This window comes from Ursus arctos, unplaced genomic scaffold, assembly GCF_023065955.2.
Source record: "Ursus arctos isolate Adak ecotype North America unplaced genomic scaffold, UrsArc2.0 scaffold_21, whole genome shotgun sequence".
Classification (NCBI taxonomy): Eukaryota; Metazoa; Chordata; class Mammalia; order Carnivora; family Ursidae; genus Ursus; species Ursus arctos.
The window spans coordinates 13,989,354-14,005,215 of record NW_026622886.1 but is presented as its reverse complement, the minus strand read 5'-3'; the positions used below and the strand labels follow the sequence as shown (position 1 = coordinate 14,005,215).

General features: G+C 37.7%; 1 protein-coding gene across 1 annotated transcript in view; it reads left to right on the top strand.

Annotated features, from left to right (window-relative positions):
- The window catches only part of ANO4 (anoctamin 4), a 394,735-nt gene that overhangs the window by 203,689 nt on the left and 175,184 nt on the right, over positions 1-15,862 (top strand). Inside the window, exons 6-7 of the mRNA XM_057316522.1 lie at positions 2,083-2,219; positions 4,809-4,967. Of these exons, the coding sequence (XP_057172505.1) occupies positions 2,083-2,219; positions 4,809-4,967 (296 nt within the window). The remainder of the gene's footprint in view (positions 1-2,082; positions 2,220-4,808; positions 4,968-15,862) is intronic.

Genomic DNA, 15,862 nt, shown 5'->3' with positions numbered 1-15,862 from the left:
ACATCATTAGACTGTGTCCACCTTGAGATCATCATTCTGTCATTAAACAAATATGTGTTGAGGGCTGTGCCAGGACCTCTGTGCACCAGTTAAGACAGACAGGGTCCCTGTTCTTATGGAACTTATATTCTAATAGGGTAAATATCCATCACGTAGTAAACAAATGAATAAACAATAAGTGCTGTGACGAAATGAGCAGTGAGAGGGGATGGAGAATAATCGGAGGACAGGAGTTTCTTTATGTAAGGTTGTCAGAGAAGTTGTCTTTCCTCTTGACATCGTCCACAACACTGGACATACTGTGCTCTTTCCAAACTGTTTCTTTCCTTGAGTTCCTGGCACAGCAAAGGTGCTCCTAAATCCCAGTTGTATGAAAAGACCATGATGTTTTCTTCTTTGGAGCTGCAGAGTCTAAAAACCTATAGTAAGTGTATCTTTTCGTCTTGCTACTGCCACAAATTACCACAAACTTAGTGACTTAACACAAATTTATTTTCTTTCAGTTCTGGAGGTCGGAAGTCATCGAGGTGCCAGCAAGACTGTGTTCCTTCTGCAGGCCTGGGGGAGAATCTCCTTTCTTGCCTTTTCCTACTTTCTAGGACACCTTCATTCCTTGACTCATGGCTCTATCCTCCATTTTCAAAGCCAACATCCGTAGCATTTCCCAATCTGTCTCTCTGACTCTGACCCTCTTGCCTCCCTTGTAATTACATTGGGCCCACCCATATAATCCAACATAATCTCCCATTTTAAGATCCTTGAATTACATCTGCAGAGTCCCTTTTACCATAGAAGGTAATATATTCATGTGCTCTAGGAATTAGATCACCTTTGGGGGCCATGATTCAGCCTATCACAGTAAGCAGTAAATGTTAATTTTATTGCCTTGCCGATATTATTTTACAGAAGAAAAACTAGATGTTAAATGAATTGCTTTGGAACCTGGTCACACCATCTAAGTAGATGATCTCTATTCCCTCTATATCCAAACTATGTTCTTTTCCTTATAGCACTCAATGCAATTTATAATTCTTCGACTCTTTGTTTTGTTTACTTATTCCCACAAGGGCAGGGAGACATGTCACTTTTATTTATCAGGGTATGGCTATCAGTCAACTCTGTGCACAGCACAGTGTGCACATCTCAAAATTTTTTGAATGAAAGGATGAATACTCTTGTATGTGCTATATAAGTGGTACCATATCGCCTGCAAATTATTCTGCACAGCAGCTTGTGGTGGGTTAAAAACACTTAATGATTTCTAAAGCATCAAAGGAAAAAGTGAAATTCAATGTTGGTCTGTCATTTGAGTTGCTGAGGAAGGGTCCTGTACCTGGCATTATGTATCTTCAGCCACTAGTGCTGAACTGTCATTTCTGATACACTGCAAGGCACTATGCATTTGAACGTGATAGTCTTTATTTGCAACTCTGATATATAGTGCTTTATGTATTGGCATCAACAGTCTCTTGGAAAGGCCCCTGAATGGGTAACTTCATGATTTCAATTTATGATTAGAGAAAGAAGAAATGCAGAAAACGTAATTGCATGCTTTGTTACTGCATGAGGTTTTATTTATTAGACCTTGGGATGTAACAAAGGTGTAAAATTACGGATCTTACTGAACCTTGCAGTTGGCACATATATGGGTTCACTTAGCAGGTTGTATGGCACTTTCATGAAAAATAAAATGAGATAAAATATAAAAGCTTATGTCCAACACAGAGAATGAGTTCTTAGAAGTCATAAGTGAAAGTACTTTATGCTAAACAAGTATGTGAAAGAAAACTAAACAAACATAATACCTCCTCTTGTCATGGAAGGCAAGTTATATTTATATTATGGAGGTACTTTACTTTGCTTCACATTGTCCTTGATCTTCCTTTATCAAGACACTGTTTGATCAAACATGTTTTACATCTGACATCCTTTTCTCTTAGGAAATAATATACCTATCATTCAAGTGGTTTTTGAAACAATGAAAAAATATGAAGCCAAAGGGAGAGATGTCTTCTATTTTGGTATTGCTTTTAAGATCCCAAATTCTTAACCTCACTTGTAATGTATTTATTTTGGTTTTAGTGGCCAAGGATGTCAATATTCTTTTTGATGAATTAGAAGCTGTCAACAGTCCTTGCAAAGATGATGATTCTCTGCTTCACCCTGGAAACCTGACCAGTACTTCAGATGATGCTAGCAGATTGGAAGCAGGGGGAGAGGTAAGTGTATGATTTCTTAAAAATACAATATTTCATCCAGGTGGAAACCTGTGAAGCATAGTCCAGTGGATTGTTTAAAGTCATCATCTTGTTGAACTGTAGGTTTCCAGAAAACAAGGAGCAGGTCTTACATCTTTTTTATTTCCTCCGTAGGTCTAGCACATTTCGGGGATCCTGAATCTACCTATGCTTAAACTTTACTAAATGATGCATTTCCCATCTTACACCTAGAGACATTTCATTTATGTAAAGGGAGATTCTTAAAACCAGCTGTCATTTTATGATAATCTACTTTCTGAGCGTCACTAGGAGAAAGCAAGCTTTACGAGCATGGACTTCCTTGTATAAATCCCCCAGCACATAGAACAGTGACACAGAATGGACCAGCTCTCAGTAGATTATGTTGTCCAAAGCCGCCCCCAGTTTCTGTCCACCTCTGTAATCTGGAAATTCATTGCAGTTGTAAATAAATCCATCTGTTCATATGTCATTTTGGAAGAAGAGTCTTTTGTTAGGGGCATTCGCTCTTGCTTAGATTTTGTTTCAGTGGAGTTTAGTACCTTCTTTGTATATACATTAGGTATACACAGAGTCATTTATCGCATATTCCTACTGTTTTTATTATTCCAGAGCCAGTTAACCATTGACAGGATGACACCTTTGAACAGGAAAAATTGCTTACTTTTGCCAAGCTTCCCAGACCTCTTTCTACCAACACCATATGCTACTGTCCGTGTATTTTTTTTTTTTTTTAAACTTCATTCCCTTGTCATTTCTTCACACAGTTACCTTGAGTGCCAAGATGTGGCATAAAGGAGGGATATCAAAAGGGATCTCAAAGAGCACCTACTCTCATCTCCTTAACTCACAGATAAGGAAACAGTCTCAGGAGGGTTAATGGCTTGCTAACCCTCCTCCTGATGCCGTGGCTGAAACCTTGTTTTTGCAGACGGATGCTGATGTGCTAAATCTACAGAGTAGTTCCCTGCTTGGCAAATAATTGTTAAGAAAGTGTTTATTTGGGTAGACTTCTGAGTACCTCTTAAAGCAAAAACCAAAAAAATAATCAGTGAGGATTGGTCATCCATTGAGAATGTCTGCACCAAGACATGGGATGTGATATTTCCATCCCTCCTGGCTGATATTTTCCCTTTTAGATGAGGCGGCATGCATTGCACTTGTGCAAGAATGTACATTCTAGCAATGATCTTGGAGGTCTGGCATGTTTGCCTCCCATATACCACTGTTTGAAAACTGATGTAAACTGGGCCTACAGAAAATTAGCCAACCCCCCTCCCCCCATTTGCACTTGCTAGATTCGTAGACGTATTTTTGAAATCTATCAACCTGAGAAAATTGGCTCTAGCCTAACCAGGCTGTACTTGATGGTCTCTTTCAGTGTTGTACATGATCATAACAAGCCTAGGGAGCCTGGAAGAAAATTACACCTACTATTTTGTTCTCTAATTTTTGTATGTGTAATCACTACAAAATGATGTTTATAACTTACATGTAAGTTTTGAAGCATAATAAAATAAACACCTTAAACTATCATCCAACTGAGGAACTAAGATGGTATTTTTCAAATTATAATGACAACCTAGTTGTAGGTTACTAACTCTATTTTTAGTGGAATGGGAAAGTAATATTAGCATGTATGCAAGTAGAAAGGATAAGTATTGTCTTGTGAAACTTTTGTCTCAAATAACTTGGTATGCTTATATATGTACACAGATATCACAAAGTAAAATGTTTTTTCTTATTGTGGGCAAAAATTTTGAGAAATGTTGAACTAGAATAATACTAAAACCACCAAAACTGCTTTCAAGCCCATCCTTCTACCTTATCAGAAGTCCTATAGTCCTGAATTTTTGGTTTTTTATTCTCTTGATCTAAAAATATCTTTACCATGCATATACATAGCCTTAACAACTTCTTTCTAGATTCATTTTATTTGTGCTTCATTAAAAATCATGTGCCATGGAGTCCTCTGTGACTTGCTTTTATTCCTGTCAATATTGTTTTAAGAGTTATGCTTACTCTTAGATATAACTGTAGTTCATTCATTTTTACTGCTGTATAATATTCCACCATATGACTATTCTATAATTTATTTACCTATTTTCCTGTCCATGGACATTTGAATTAGTTCACATTTTTTATTTTCTACTCTTATGAACAATGCTGCTATAGATACTCATATACATGTCTCCCAGCACCTTTAATAAGGATTTGTCTTCTTATGGGTTATATGTTACGCCAATGTTCAGTTTTACAAGATAATGCCAGTGTGTTTTCCAGAGTAAGTATTTCAGTTTTCACTCTCGCTTTTTAGAATATGATCATTCTCAGTTGTTCCACATCCTTGCCAACATCTGGCATTATTGTTAGGGGTCTTAAGTTTTGTCCATTTCACTCAATTCTTTTTCCAATTTTTAGTTTTTCTTCCCTACTATTTACATTTTTCATTAATAAAAATGTAATTTTGATAAAACACAATGAAAAATTCATTTACTTTTAATTTTTTAATATTATCTCAGGCTCATTTTTATGAGTGTCTTAAACTGGTTTCTTTCTCTGTGTGTGCAGACAGTGCCGGAAAAAAACAAATCAAATGGACTTTACTTCAGAGATGGAAAGTGTCGAATTGACTATATTCTTGTGTACAGAAAATCCAACCCACAGACCGAAAAGAGAGAAGTATTTGAAAGAAATATTAGAGCAGAAGGATTACAAATGGAGAAAGAGGTAAATAGTTTGCTTAAATGAGAAGAAACACAAATATGCATCTATTCATATCGAGAGGCAATTAAAAAATAAGCCATTATGTTCGTTATGTGAACTGAACATTTCATTTGTTTGGAGTTTGCCAGTCTGCAGTGTTTGGGGAATGTTCCAATAACTAATTTTTTGAAGCACGGTTTGCCTTTGAGAGCATTTGAATGCCAAAAGATTCCATGAAAATCAAAATACTCTATTTCAATTAAATGAATTGCTTCAGAGTGTTATGATTTACTTGACTTCCTATGTCTACAGTGTCTCTGTCTATGTGAATGGAGGGTTCTTTTGCATGGATTTAAGAAAACTTTGGATAAGATGCAATCATCCCACTCGGGAGCCTCTTTTTACATTTCAGGAAACATAATGAGCTTGGGCATCCTCATAGCAGGAGAGGCTGTCTGGCTGATTTGGCCAAAAACAGTGGGACTTTAGAAAATGATTCCATTTTAAGAGACATTCAGGTGTCTTTTCATGAGGTTCTGTAACTCAAGAGTTACCTTACCAGTGTTTTTCTCTCTCCCCTCTTTCCTTCTCTGTATAGGGACCTTTCAGGGAAAAATTACTAAGGAAGGTACCAGCGGCCCAGCTACACCTCTGACCCACAATGAGATTATTGTGTACCCCAAAACACCATGCACATTTATAGAACTTGGCCCTGTTAGGTAGATTACATAAGTCCTCTTAGATTTTCCTTAAACGTTTGCAGAGCTTCTGGACCTTTTCATAGTCAATGAGAAGAACGTATTGGCAGTTGGAAACATTTGCTTCTGATTTTGCTCCTCAAGGCCGAGGGGATAGATCTTTGAAATCAGACATCCAGGTTCTTCTTTGTATGGTACACGCAGGTTGCATGCTGATCTTAGGACACTTAAGATAAGCGGGATTTTTCCAGATCTGTTAGACTGACCTCAACTCTTGAGCGTTTATGAAACAGAACAGCATTTTTCTGGAACATCTCCAAAAAGAGCATTAGAAAAATGGCAAGGGGTGCTGAGTGGCTCCGTTGGTTGAACATCTGACTCTTGATTTCAGCTCAGGTCATGATCTCAGGGTCCTGAGATCGAGCCCTGCATCTGGCTCCCCGCTTGGTGCAGAATCTGCTTCTCTCCCTTTCTCTCCCTCTCCCTCTGCCCCTCCTCCTGTGAACAGCCCTCTCTCACTCTTTCTCTCTTGCTCTCTCTCTCTCAAATAAATAAATCTTAAAAAAAAAAAAAATGGCGAGATGATTGTGGCCATAACAGGTTCTCCTTCTCGGGAAAGTGCATATGGGTTTCTCCAAAGACTGTCTCAGTTGGAGGTTTCCTTGCAGCAACACACAGAGTTAAGTATGTTGTTTCCACTTTTGTGGGGCTCCAGGAAACCTTTGTTCCACCCATAGAACATACCTTTGATAAATCTTGTTCTTTAAGTGGTTATCGAGACAACTGTATACTCTTTTCTTAACATCGGCAGTGCATTAATATTTTTATTATTTTTTAAAGATTTTATTTATTCATTTGACAGAGAACACAGGCAGAGCAGCAAGCAGAGGGAGAGGGAGAAGCAGGCTCCCTGCTGAGCAGAGAGCCCGACATGGGGCTCGATCCCAGGACCCTGGGATCATGACCTGAGCTGAAGGCAGATGCTTAACCAACTGAGCCACCCGGGCGCCCCTAATATTTTTATGCTTAAAAATCATTCCTTCATCTTTTATTCTTATTCTTTATTCAGAATTTTTATATAAAGCAATGTGAATTGCCACCTGATCCTAAATAATGAAAGTCTTTCTTCTGATCCATTCTGACTCTGTCAGAGTCTTAATTCCCATCAAAAGTAGGTAGCTTTGTTCAATTACTGAGATATTTCTATTTTAAGCTTTGTAACTATGTTCTCCGTTCCTGGGGTTTCTTCTGCCTAGATTGTTTTAATGACATTTTATGACTTATTACTTAAAACTCAAAAAGCCCAATACTTTTCTGAATAATACTCAATACTACAGAAATTGCAAATCTTCTGTGTGTCTCCTGAAATATCATCTGTGCTACAGTAGTCGTCTACTGGGATTAAATCAGGTAGCAGAGAATTGTTCTGCCGTTTGTTACCCAGTTGTGCTGACCATGGTGTGCTGGATGATTGCTGCATGATTTTGGTTGTATACAAGATAATTTTGTTTGGTTTTAATTTTTTGAAATTTTAATAGCTAGATATTTGCTTAATGTATACTAGAAAAAATAGCAATTAGAAAAAGGGTGATGTCACCATATGGAAAACTTCATAAAACTTATCTAAGCATTTCTTCTCTTTCCCTCCAGAACTTCTTCTCTGGATGGCAGCTCTCTATTTCTCCTTTTCCCCCACAATCCTCTATCCACTCCCAACAGCTAGGTTGTCCTCTTTCTGGAACCTTCATTCTAAGCAGCCTTTCCCATTTCCTGGCTCCAGTCTTTTGCATACATGACACAATTGGCTCTAATTGAGCCTCTGAGCTCTGCTTTGTGTTCTCATGGCCACAGCAGGCTCAGCAAGAAGGGCCTTTGCAGGTTCTTCTGTGCCTGAGAGGTAGCAGGAAATTATAGATAAATTAATTTTTTCCCTGTCACAAATAATTAAAATGTCCCTTAGTTGAACAACAAACTTGTATCTACATTGTGTTATTAGATTTAGAAGCCATCAAAAGCACTCTAATTTAAATCAAGTGTTTTATGAACAGCTACAGCCAAGAGACAATAATACTAATAGCTATTTCAGCTTCCAGGAGTTACTTCACTCTTTTACACAGAAAACAAAGAACTTAGTTCAAGGTGGAAAAGAAAAAAAGAAAACGCAGAAAGCCTACTATGAATCCATATACGTCTGAAATGATTAACAATAAATACATTGTATGGTTAGTGTTTTTTTTTTTTCATTAGCTGTGTGTCATGATGCCCAACAATTACGGAAAACATGTTTCAGAGACTTAGATGTTTTTGCCTTCAAATGGGTAAAGACAGGCTCTGTAGTTGAACATTTTGATAGTAAGAGAATCGTTATCTCTTTTAACACTGAATTTCAAGAAACAACTAGGAGAATGTTTAATTCATGATAACAGTGAAGACATAGTCAAATTTAATCTTCCCTAAAAAACTTTGCCCCTGCCTGATTACTCAACAGCTAAGTGCTTGCTTTTGGCACCCTGGGTCTTTAATATTCTGTAACTCATCTTTCATATTAGCCCAGAGAAAGCAATCCACAGCAAACTTCCCGAATAATCATTAAGTCCAAATGATCTGCGTCTTAGTGTCTATTTAAGGAAATCCCCCCTTTTAAAGGTAAACTCCTATTTACTACTCACATTTTCCATTTCAGATTTTTTTTCTCATTTTAAATTTTATGTCCATCATTGGCCCTTTGGTACCTATTTTGAAATGATTATCATCAATAATAAGTTTATCTTTTCCTTCATATAAATAATCAAATTGTTGATGACTTTTGAATTGCTTGGAATGTGTGAGTCGTAGTTGTATTAGTGAAGCACACTCTTCTCTTTAGACCCACACAGAACTAGTGATAGCCTCTATCACTAGTCATTACAAAATAACTAATTACATAAATCATACCATTTTGATGATAGTTAATTCATTCAGCAAACATGCACACTCCCTCTATTCCAGGCACTGTTTCAGGTACTAAGAACTCAGCAGTAAATAAAACAGACAAAAAGCCCTTTTCTGTTGGAACTTAAGCACAAAATTAAAAAGTAAATATATATAAAATATCAAACATTATGGGGAAGAAAGTAAAGCAGAAAGTGTTGGAAGGGGTTTGTAATTTTTGTAGAAGTTGGCAAGGATAGGCCTCTCTTCCATGAAAAGAGAACAGTAAGTTCAAAGGCACCGAGGCAGAAGCTTCCCTAGTGTGTTCATGAAACACTGAGGAGGCCAATATGACCGGACTTACTGAACAAGGTGGAAAATAATAAGAAATTACTCCAGAGAGACAATGGAAGACGGATGACATTAGGCCTCAGTGGTCACTGGGAAACTTTAGCTTTTCTGAGTGACAAGAACATCCTTGGAAGGTTTTGAGCAGAGGCAGGACAAGATCTGGTTTCTATTTTATTAGAGTCACTCCGATTGCCTGGTGATTTTGGACTTAGAAAGGGAAGTCATGGCAAGGGCAGAAGCAGGGAGATCAGTTAGGAGATATGTTGCAAAATTCTGGAAGGAGAGGATGGTGGGTTGGTCAAGCACTCAGCAGAGATGTTGAGAAGAGTAGAAAGTAGACCTTATGGGAGTTTCAGACACTTTGGGTGAGTGATGTAAGAGAGAAGGGTCACAGGCTGTTTACCTGTTACACGCTATTCATTTAAGGAGTTGGAAGAAAGGAGCTGCCCTTTTACAGGGATGCGGAGAAGAGTGGGTCCTCTTGTAGACAGATTAAGCTTGGTGTGTCCCTGTGGTGGAGATGTTGAGTAGGACAGAAGAGTCTGGAATACAGGAGAGCTCTGACTGGGAGATAAACACTGGGATGAGCTCACCAAAGGAATGACTACAAATGGAAAAGAGACCCAAGTATTGAACTGTGGGACACACCTGTGTTGTGAATTTGGAGGATAGAAGAGTCAACAGAAAGGAGCAAGAAGGGAACTCAGAGGGTGTGGTGCCCAGAGGAAAGTGTTTCAGGAGGGAGTGATTGTGTCAAATGCTGCTGAGAGGGCCAGTAAGATCAGGACCAAAGTTAACTATTGAATTTAGCAACGTGGAGAAGTTTGGTGAGCTGGGCAAGGGAAGATTCTGTGGGGAGGTGGAAGTGAAAGCATGACGAAGGTATATTCAAGAAAGAATGGGAGGAGGAAACTTTGAGAGAGCAGTTATAAATAGCTCTTTCAAAAGAGAAATGGGGTGATAACTGGAGGAAGAAGTTGGGGCAAGAAAGAGTTCTTTGTATTTAAGATGGGAGAAATAACAACACGTTTTCATGTTAATAAAAATCGCTTACTTTCCGAAATTGGTGTTACAGAAGAGCGAAGGAAGAATTTACAGAGCATTGTCCTTGAAGCAATAAGCAAAAAATGATCACAAGTTCCTCCCATTGCAGGGACCTACTTGCCTGCATCTGTGCCCACAAATGCAACGTTCCCTCTCATGCCAAGGGTACCCTGACCATGCTCCTAGCTAAGGCCAACTCTTTGCTTTGGGCTCAAGATCCCATCCTCTGAGTCCTACTCAATAGCATTGCTTCCAAATGTGATTAATTATAGTAAGCTTTAAAAACACACAAAAAAAATACAAAATAATGCATTTTGTCAAAATTTTTTCTGTTTTCACTTATTTCTAGAAAGATTGAAAACCTAACTGCAATAAACACATACACAACACTCAAGATACTCAGGTATCTTGGACATTTTCCTTTGAGATTATGACAAAAATAGTATTAAAATTTTAACTCTTACATTTATTAAGCGCATACTATTATCATCCCCATTTTGTAGATGAGACAGTTGAGGCAAAGCAATAATGTGCCCCGGGGACAAAGCCAGCAAGAGGTAAAGCTGGGATTAAAACCTGAGCATACTTGCTCTTCATTCTTTTTTTTTTTTTTTAAAGATTTTATTTATTTATTCGACAGAGATAGAGACAGACAGCGAGAGAGGGAACACAGGCAGGGGGAGTGGGAGAGAAAAGCAGGCTCATAGCAGAGGAGCCTGATGTGGGGCTCGATCCCATAACGCCAGGATCACGCCCTGAGCTGAAGGCAGACGCTTAACCGCTGTGCCACCCAGGCGCCCCATACTTGCTCTTCATTCTTATATTGTGTTGATTTCTGGTATTTGAAGATGGATCTCAAAGTTAAGGAGGTTCAGAGAAAGGCTGAGGAGACAGGCACTGAGTTAGGAAAAGGAACCGGGAAAGTTGGGATTCATAATGAAGTTGGGTGCTGTCTAGACTGTAGTTCTTGTGCACTTTGCCTGCCAGTAGCCATGGATTTGAATCTTGTTACAACCACTTACAAGCTGTGTTGTCTGGAGTGGCTTACCAAACTTTTCTGGATCTCAGTTTCCTTATTTTTAATAAGGAGGTTGATATTGCTTACCATGAATTATGTGATAATTAAATGAGAGCATATAGACAAATACATAGTGCAGTATAAATCTTTATACTTTTATAAAACTATCCAAATCTTTTTTTAATTTTACTTTACCTTTTATTTTGATTTGGTTTTACCTTCTATTTATGACAAGTAATATTGATTTTCCCTATATTACTGTGTTGTAAAAGTTCTTTATAATTATTTTAAAAGTGAGTGCATTTAAGGAAATTTAGGAAATTGTTGTAGATGATACGCACATTTGGCAAAAATTGAGAAGTTGACAAAAGCATGATTCCACTTTGTTACTTGCCTAGTGCTTGTGGTGGAATAACCTATTTAAGTCAGTGAGACCTGCCTCATGGTTTTCACACCTTTGTATAATTTACTCCCCTTGAATGTGGGCAGGACTTGTGACTTGCTGTTGACCAACAGACTATGGCAAATGTAGTAGAAAGTCACTTATGTGATTATGTTATGGTATATAAGACCTCATATCAATCACCTGGTATTAGAAAGACTCTTCTTTGTTAGCCTTAAGGAAGTAAGCCCCCGTGTTGCAAGACAGTCTATGAAGGGGGCCAAGTACAAAGAAAGGTGGGGTAGCCTCTAGGAGTCAAGAGTTGCCTCCAGTTGACAGCCAGCAAGAGGACAGGGACCTCAGTCCTACAACCACAAGGAGGTGAATTCTGCCAACAACTGGGGGAATTTGAAAGCAGATCTTTCCTCACTTGATCCTCTGATGAGACTGTAGCCCTAACCAAGAGTAGTTTTAGAGCCTGGTGGACCCCAAAGGAGAGAAGTCAGCTATGCTGTGCCTGGGTTCTGACCTACAGAAACTCTGAGATCTCTAGTGTATGTTGTAAGCCTGTAAGTTAATAGTGTAATCTGTTATACAGTCATAGGTAGTTAATAGAGTGATTAAGAGTCTGGGGCTAGACATTCTCAGTGCTTATTTTTTTCCACCATTAAAAGCTGTGTGCTCCTGGGGAAGTTAGCTCATCTACAAAATGAGACTAATGAAATATATTTCATGGTTATTATGATAGTTAAATGAGATAATTCATATCAAGTGCTTAGCTCTATACCTGTCATATTTTAAGCATTTAATAAACCTTTATTATTATCATTATAGTTATACCAACTAAATAAAGTATATTAACACTCACTTCTAAAATAGTTTTTCAAGGCAAACTTTAGAAAATTTCTCATATAGTTCACAAATCCCTTAAAATGTAACCATTAGGAATCAACTGACCATATATTGCTAATGTATATGCATTAATGAGATTAATGGTTATCTATAATGCTCTTGGAAAAACTCAGAATACTTTAAGTAACAAGTTTAGCATTGTCAGGATTCAGGTATTTATCTGCTTCCAGAGGATTTGGTTTTGGATTCATCAGGAAATGAAATTATAGATCAACCCAGACCTTTAAAACACACACACACACACACACACACCCACACCCACACCCCTCTAAACTGTACTTGTTTGCCCATCCTAATCTTGCTTTACCCTATTCAAGGGAAAATTTCACAAAAATTTCCTCATTTAAAACTAATTTCACCCAGGTGTTCTCTGCCTACATAGGCTTCCTGCCCATACTACCATTTCTCTTTTTCATCCCTGTTTATGTTCTAAGATGCTCTCCTAATTAGGATCCAGAGCTCTGAGATATGAGGAGAAGAGAAACAGGGACTCCTCCCTCCCTTCATAGTTAAAACCATGATGAGTGGCAGGACAAACTGAACGATCCAAATTCCTGTCCTCTACTGCTTTCTGGCCTTAAAAGAGAGATTTACTTGGGGCGCCTGGGTGGCACAGCGGTTAAGCGTCTGCCTTCGGCTCGGGGCGTGATCCCGGCATTATGGGATCGAGCCCCACATCAGGCTCCTCTGCTGTGAGCCTGCTTCTTCCTCTCCCACTCCCCCTGCTTGTGTTCCCTCTCTCGCTGCCTGTCTCTGTCTCTGTCGAATAAATAAATAAAATCTTAAAAAAAAAAAAAAGAGAGATTTACTTTACTTAATAATCTCCATCTCCTCATATGTCACACATACGTATTACTAAGGGTCTCAGGTTGAGGTAAAGGGAAAAGAAATTTAAGGACAATCATAAGCAAAGAGCAGAGAAAACAGATTTTCTCTGAACATCAAAGCCCTAGAGATTCCTTGAAGATCTGTGTTAGTCCATTCTGGCTGCTATAACAAAGTACCACAGACTGGATGGTTTATAAACAATAGAGATTTCTCACAGTTCTGGAGTCCAAGATCAAGCAACCCACAAATGTGTCCGCTGAGGACCCACTTCTTGGTTCATAGCCATTGCCTTCTCATTGTTTCTTCACATGGCAGAAGGGGTGGGAGCTAGCTCTCTGGGCTCTCTTTTATATATAAAGGCATTTTAATATATATATATATATATATATATATGTGTGTATGTATGTCTGTATGTATACGTGTGTGTGTATATACATACATATATTTGTGTGTGTTTATATATATGTGTGTATGTATATGTGTATGTGTATATATATACGTATATATATATATATATGTATACACATACACACACACCCCCATTCATGAAGCTTCACTTCACCTTTCTGACCTAATAACCTTCCAAATACTTCCACCTCTTAATATCATGACATTGGGGATTAGGATTTCAACATATTTTGGGGGGACAGAAAACATTTAGACCATAGCAGTATCTTTCAGGGTTTACCATGGGCTTTTTCATTAAGTTTTTATTTTAATTCCATTATAGTTGACATACAGTGTTATATTAGTTTCAAGTGTACAATATAGTGATTCAACAATTCTGTACGTCATTACTCAGCACTCATCGTAAGTGTGTTCTCAATCCCCTTCACTATTTCACCCATCCCCCTACCCACCTCCCTCTGATATGCTTTATTTTAAATGAGTACCCTCAATTAATTTTTTTTTTCAACAAGAATACTTTTTACTTGAAGCATATTTCAGAATACATGGTTCAAAAAGATATATAAAACATTCCATCAAGAAAAAGAGTACAGATTTTCTTCAAGTGCACACAGAAGAATTACTTGGTTAAATCACATAAAAAGAGACATAACAAATACTACAAATTTAAGAAGACTGAGATCATACCAAGTATCTTTTTCAACCACAATAGTACAAAACTAAAGATCAACAATAAAGCTGAAAAATTTACACTGTAAATATTAAATATTTAATATGTAAATATTAACCCACTACTGCACAAACCAGGGGTCAGATAAGAAATCAAATGACAAATCAAACTAAGTCTCAAAACAAAGGAAAAAAAAAAACAATATTCCAAAACCTATGGGATACAGCAAAAGCAGATGTTAGAGTAAAATTTATGCTATCATACTTGTATTAAGAAAAAAAAGTTCAAATAAACGTAACACCACAAGGAACTAGAAAAAGAAGAAACTTAGCTGAAATTTAGTAGAGGAGAAATAACAGAGAAAAATCAGAAATAAAATAGAGACCAGAATAACCAATAACATAACATTGAAAGTAAGAACCAGTTCCACCCCCCCCCAAAATTGGCAGTGTTTTAACTACATTAACTATGAAAAAAAAAAATCTCAAAAACCAAAATGAGAAATGGAAGAGGAAACAATACAACAGATAACCACAGAAATACATAGTGTGATAACAGATTACTATAAACAATTATATACTAACAAATCAGATGGCTTACCAAAAGATAATTCCTGGCGCGCCTGGGTAGCGCAGTCGTTAAGCGTCTGCCTTCGGCTCAGGGCGTGATCCCGGCGTTCCGGGATTGAGTCCCATATTGGGCTCCTCCGCTGGGAGCCTGCTTCTTCCCCTCCCACTCCCCTGCTGTGTTCTCTGTCTCGCTGGCTGTCTGTCACATAAATAAATAAAATCTTAAAAAAAAAAAAAAGATAATTCCTAAAAATGTACAAGTTACCATAACTGAATCATGAATCTTGAATCCAAGAAATAAGAAATCTTCTTAGACTAATAACAAGAATGAAAGTTGAATTAGGAACCAACAATCTCCCAGGACAGGAAGGGCCAAGACCACATGATTTCATTGGTGAATTCTACCAAAGATTTAAAAAAATAATTTATGACAAATTCAAAATCATTCCATGAAGCCAGTACTACCCTAATACCAAAGCAGGATAAAAACAACACAAGAACAAAACAGTCTATTTCATTCGATATGTATATTGCTACTCTTTCTTTTGACATCCATTTGTGTGATAAATGTTTCTCCACACCTCACTTTCAAGCTGCAGGTGTCTTTAGGTCTAAAACGAGTTTCTTGTAGGCAACATATACATGGGTCTTTCTTTCTTTCCTTTTTTTTTTTTTTTTCTTTTATCCATTTTGACACCCTGTGTTTTTGATTGGAGCATTTAGTCAATTTACATTCAAAGTAATTATTGATAGGTATGTATTTCTTGCCATTTTATTACTTGTTTTGTGGTAGTTTCTGGACATTTTTTCTGATCCTTTCTTGTCTTTGTCACTTTTGGTCTCTCCTTTGCACTCAAAGAGCCCCCTTTGATATTTCTTATAGAATTGGTTTAGTGGTCTTTAGGTTTTGTTTGTCTGGGAAACTCTGTCTCTCATCGTATTCTGAATGATAGCCTTGCTGGATAGAGTATTCTTGGCTGCAGATTTTTCCCACTCAGCACTTTGAACATATCATGCCACTTTCTTCTGGCTTGCTAAGTTTCTGGTGAGAAATCTCCAGCTAGACTTATAGATTTTCCCTTGTAAGTTAAGGACTTCTTTGGTCTTGCTGCTTTTAAGATTTTTTATC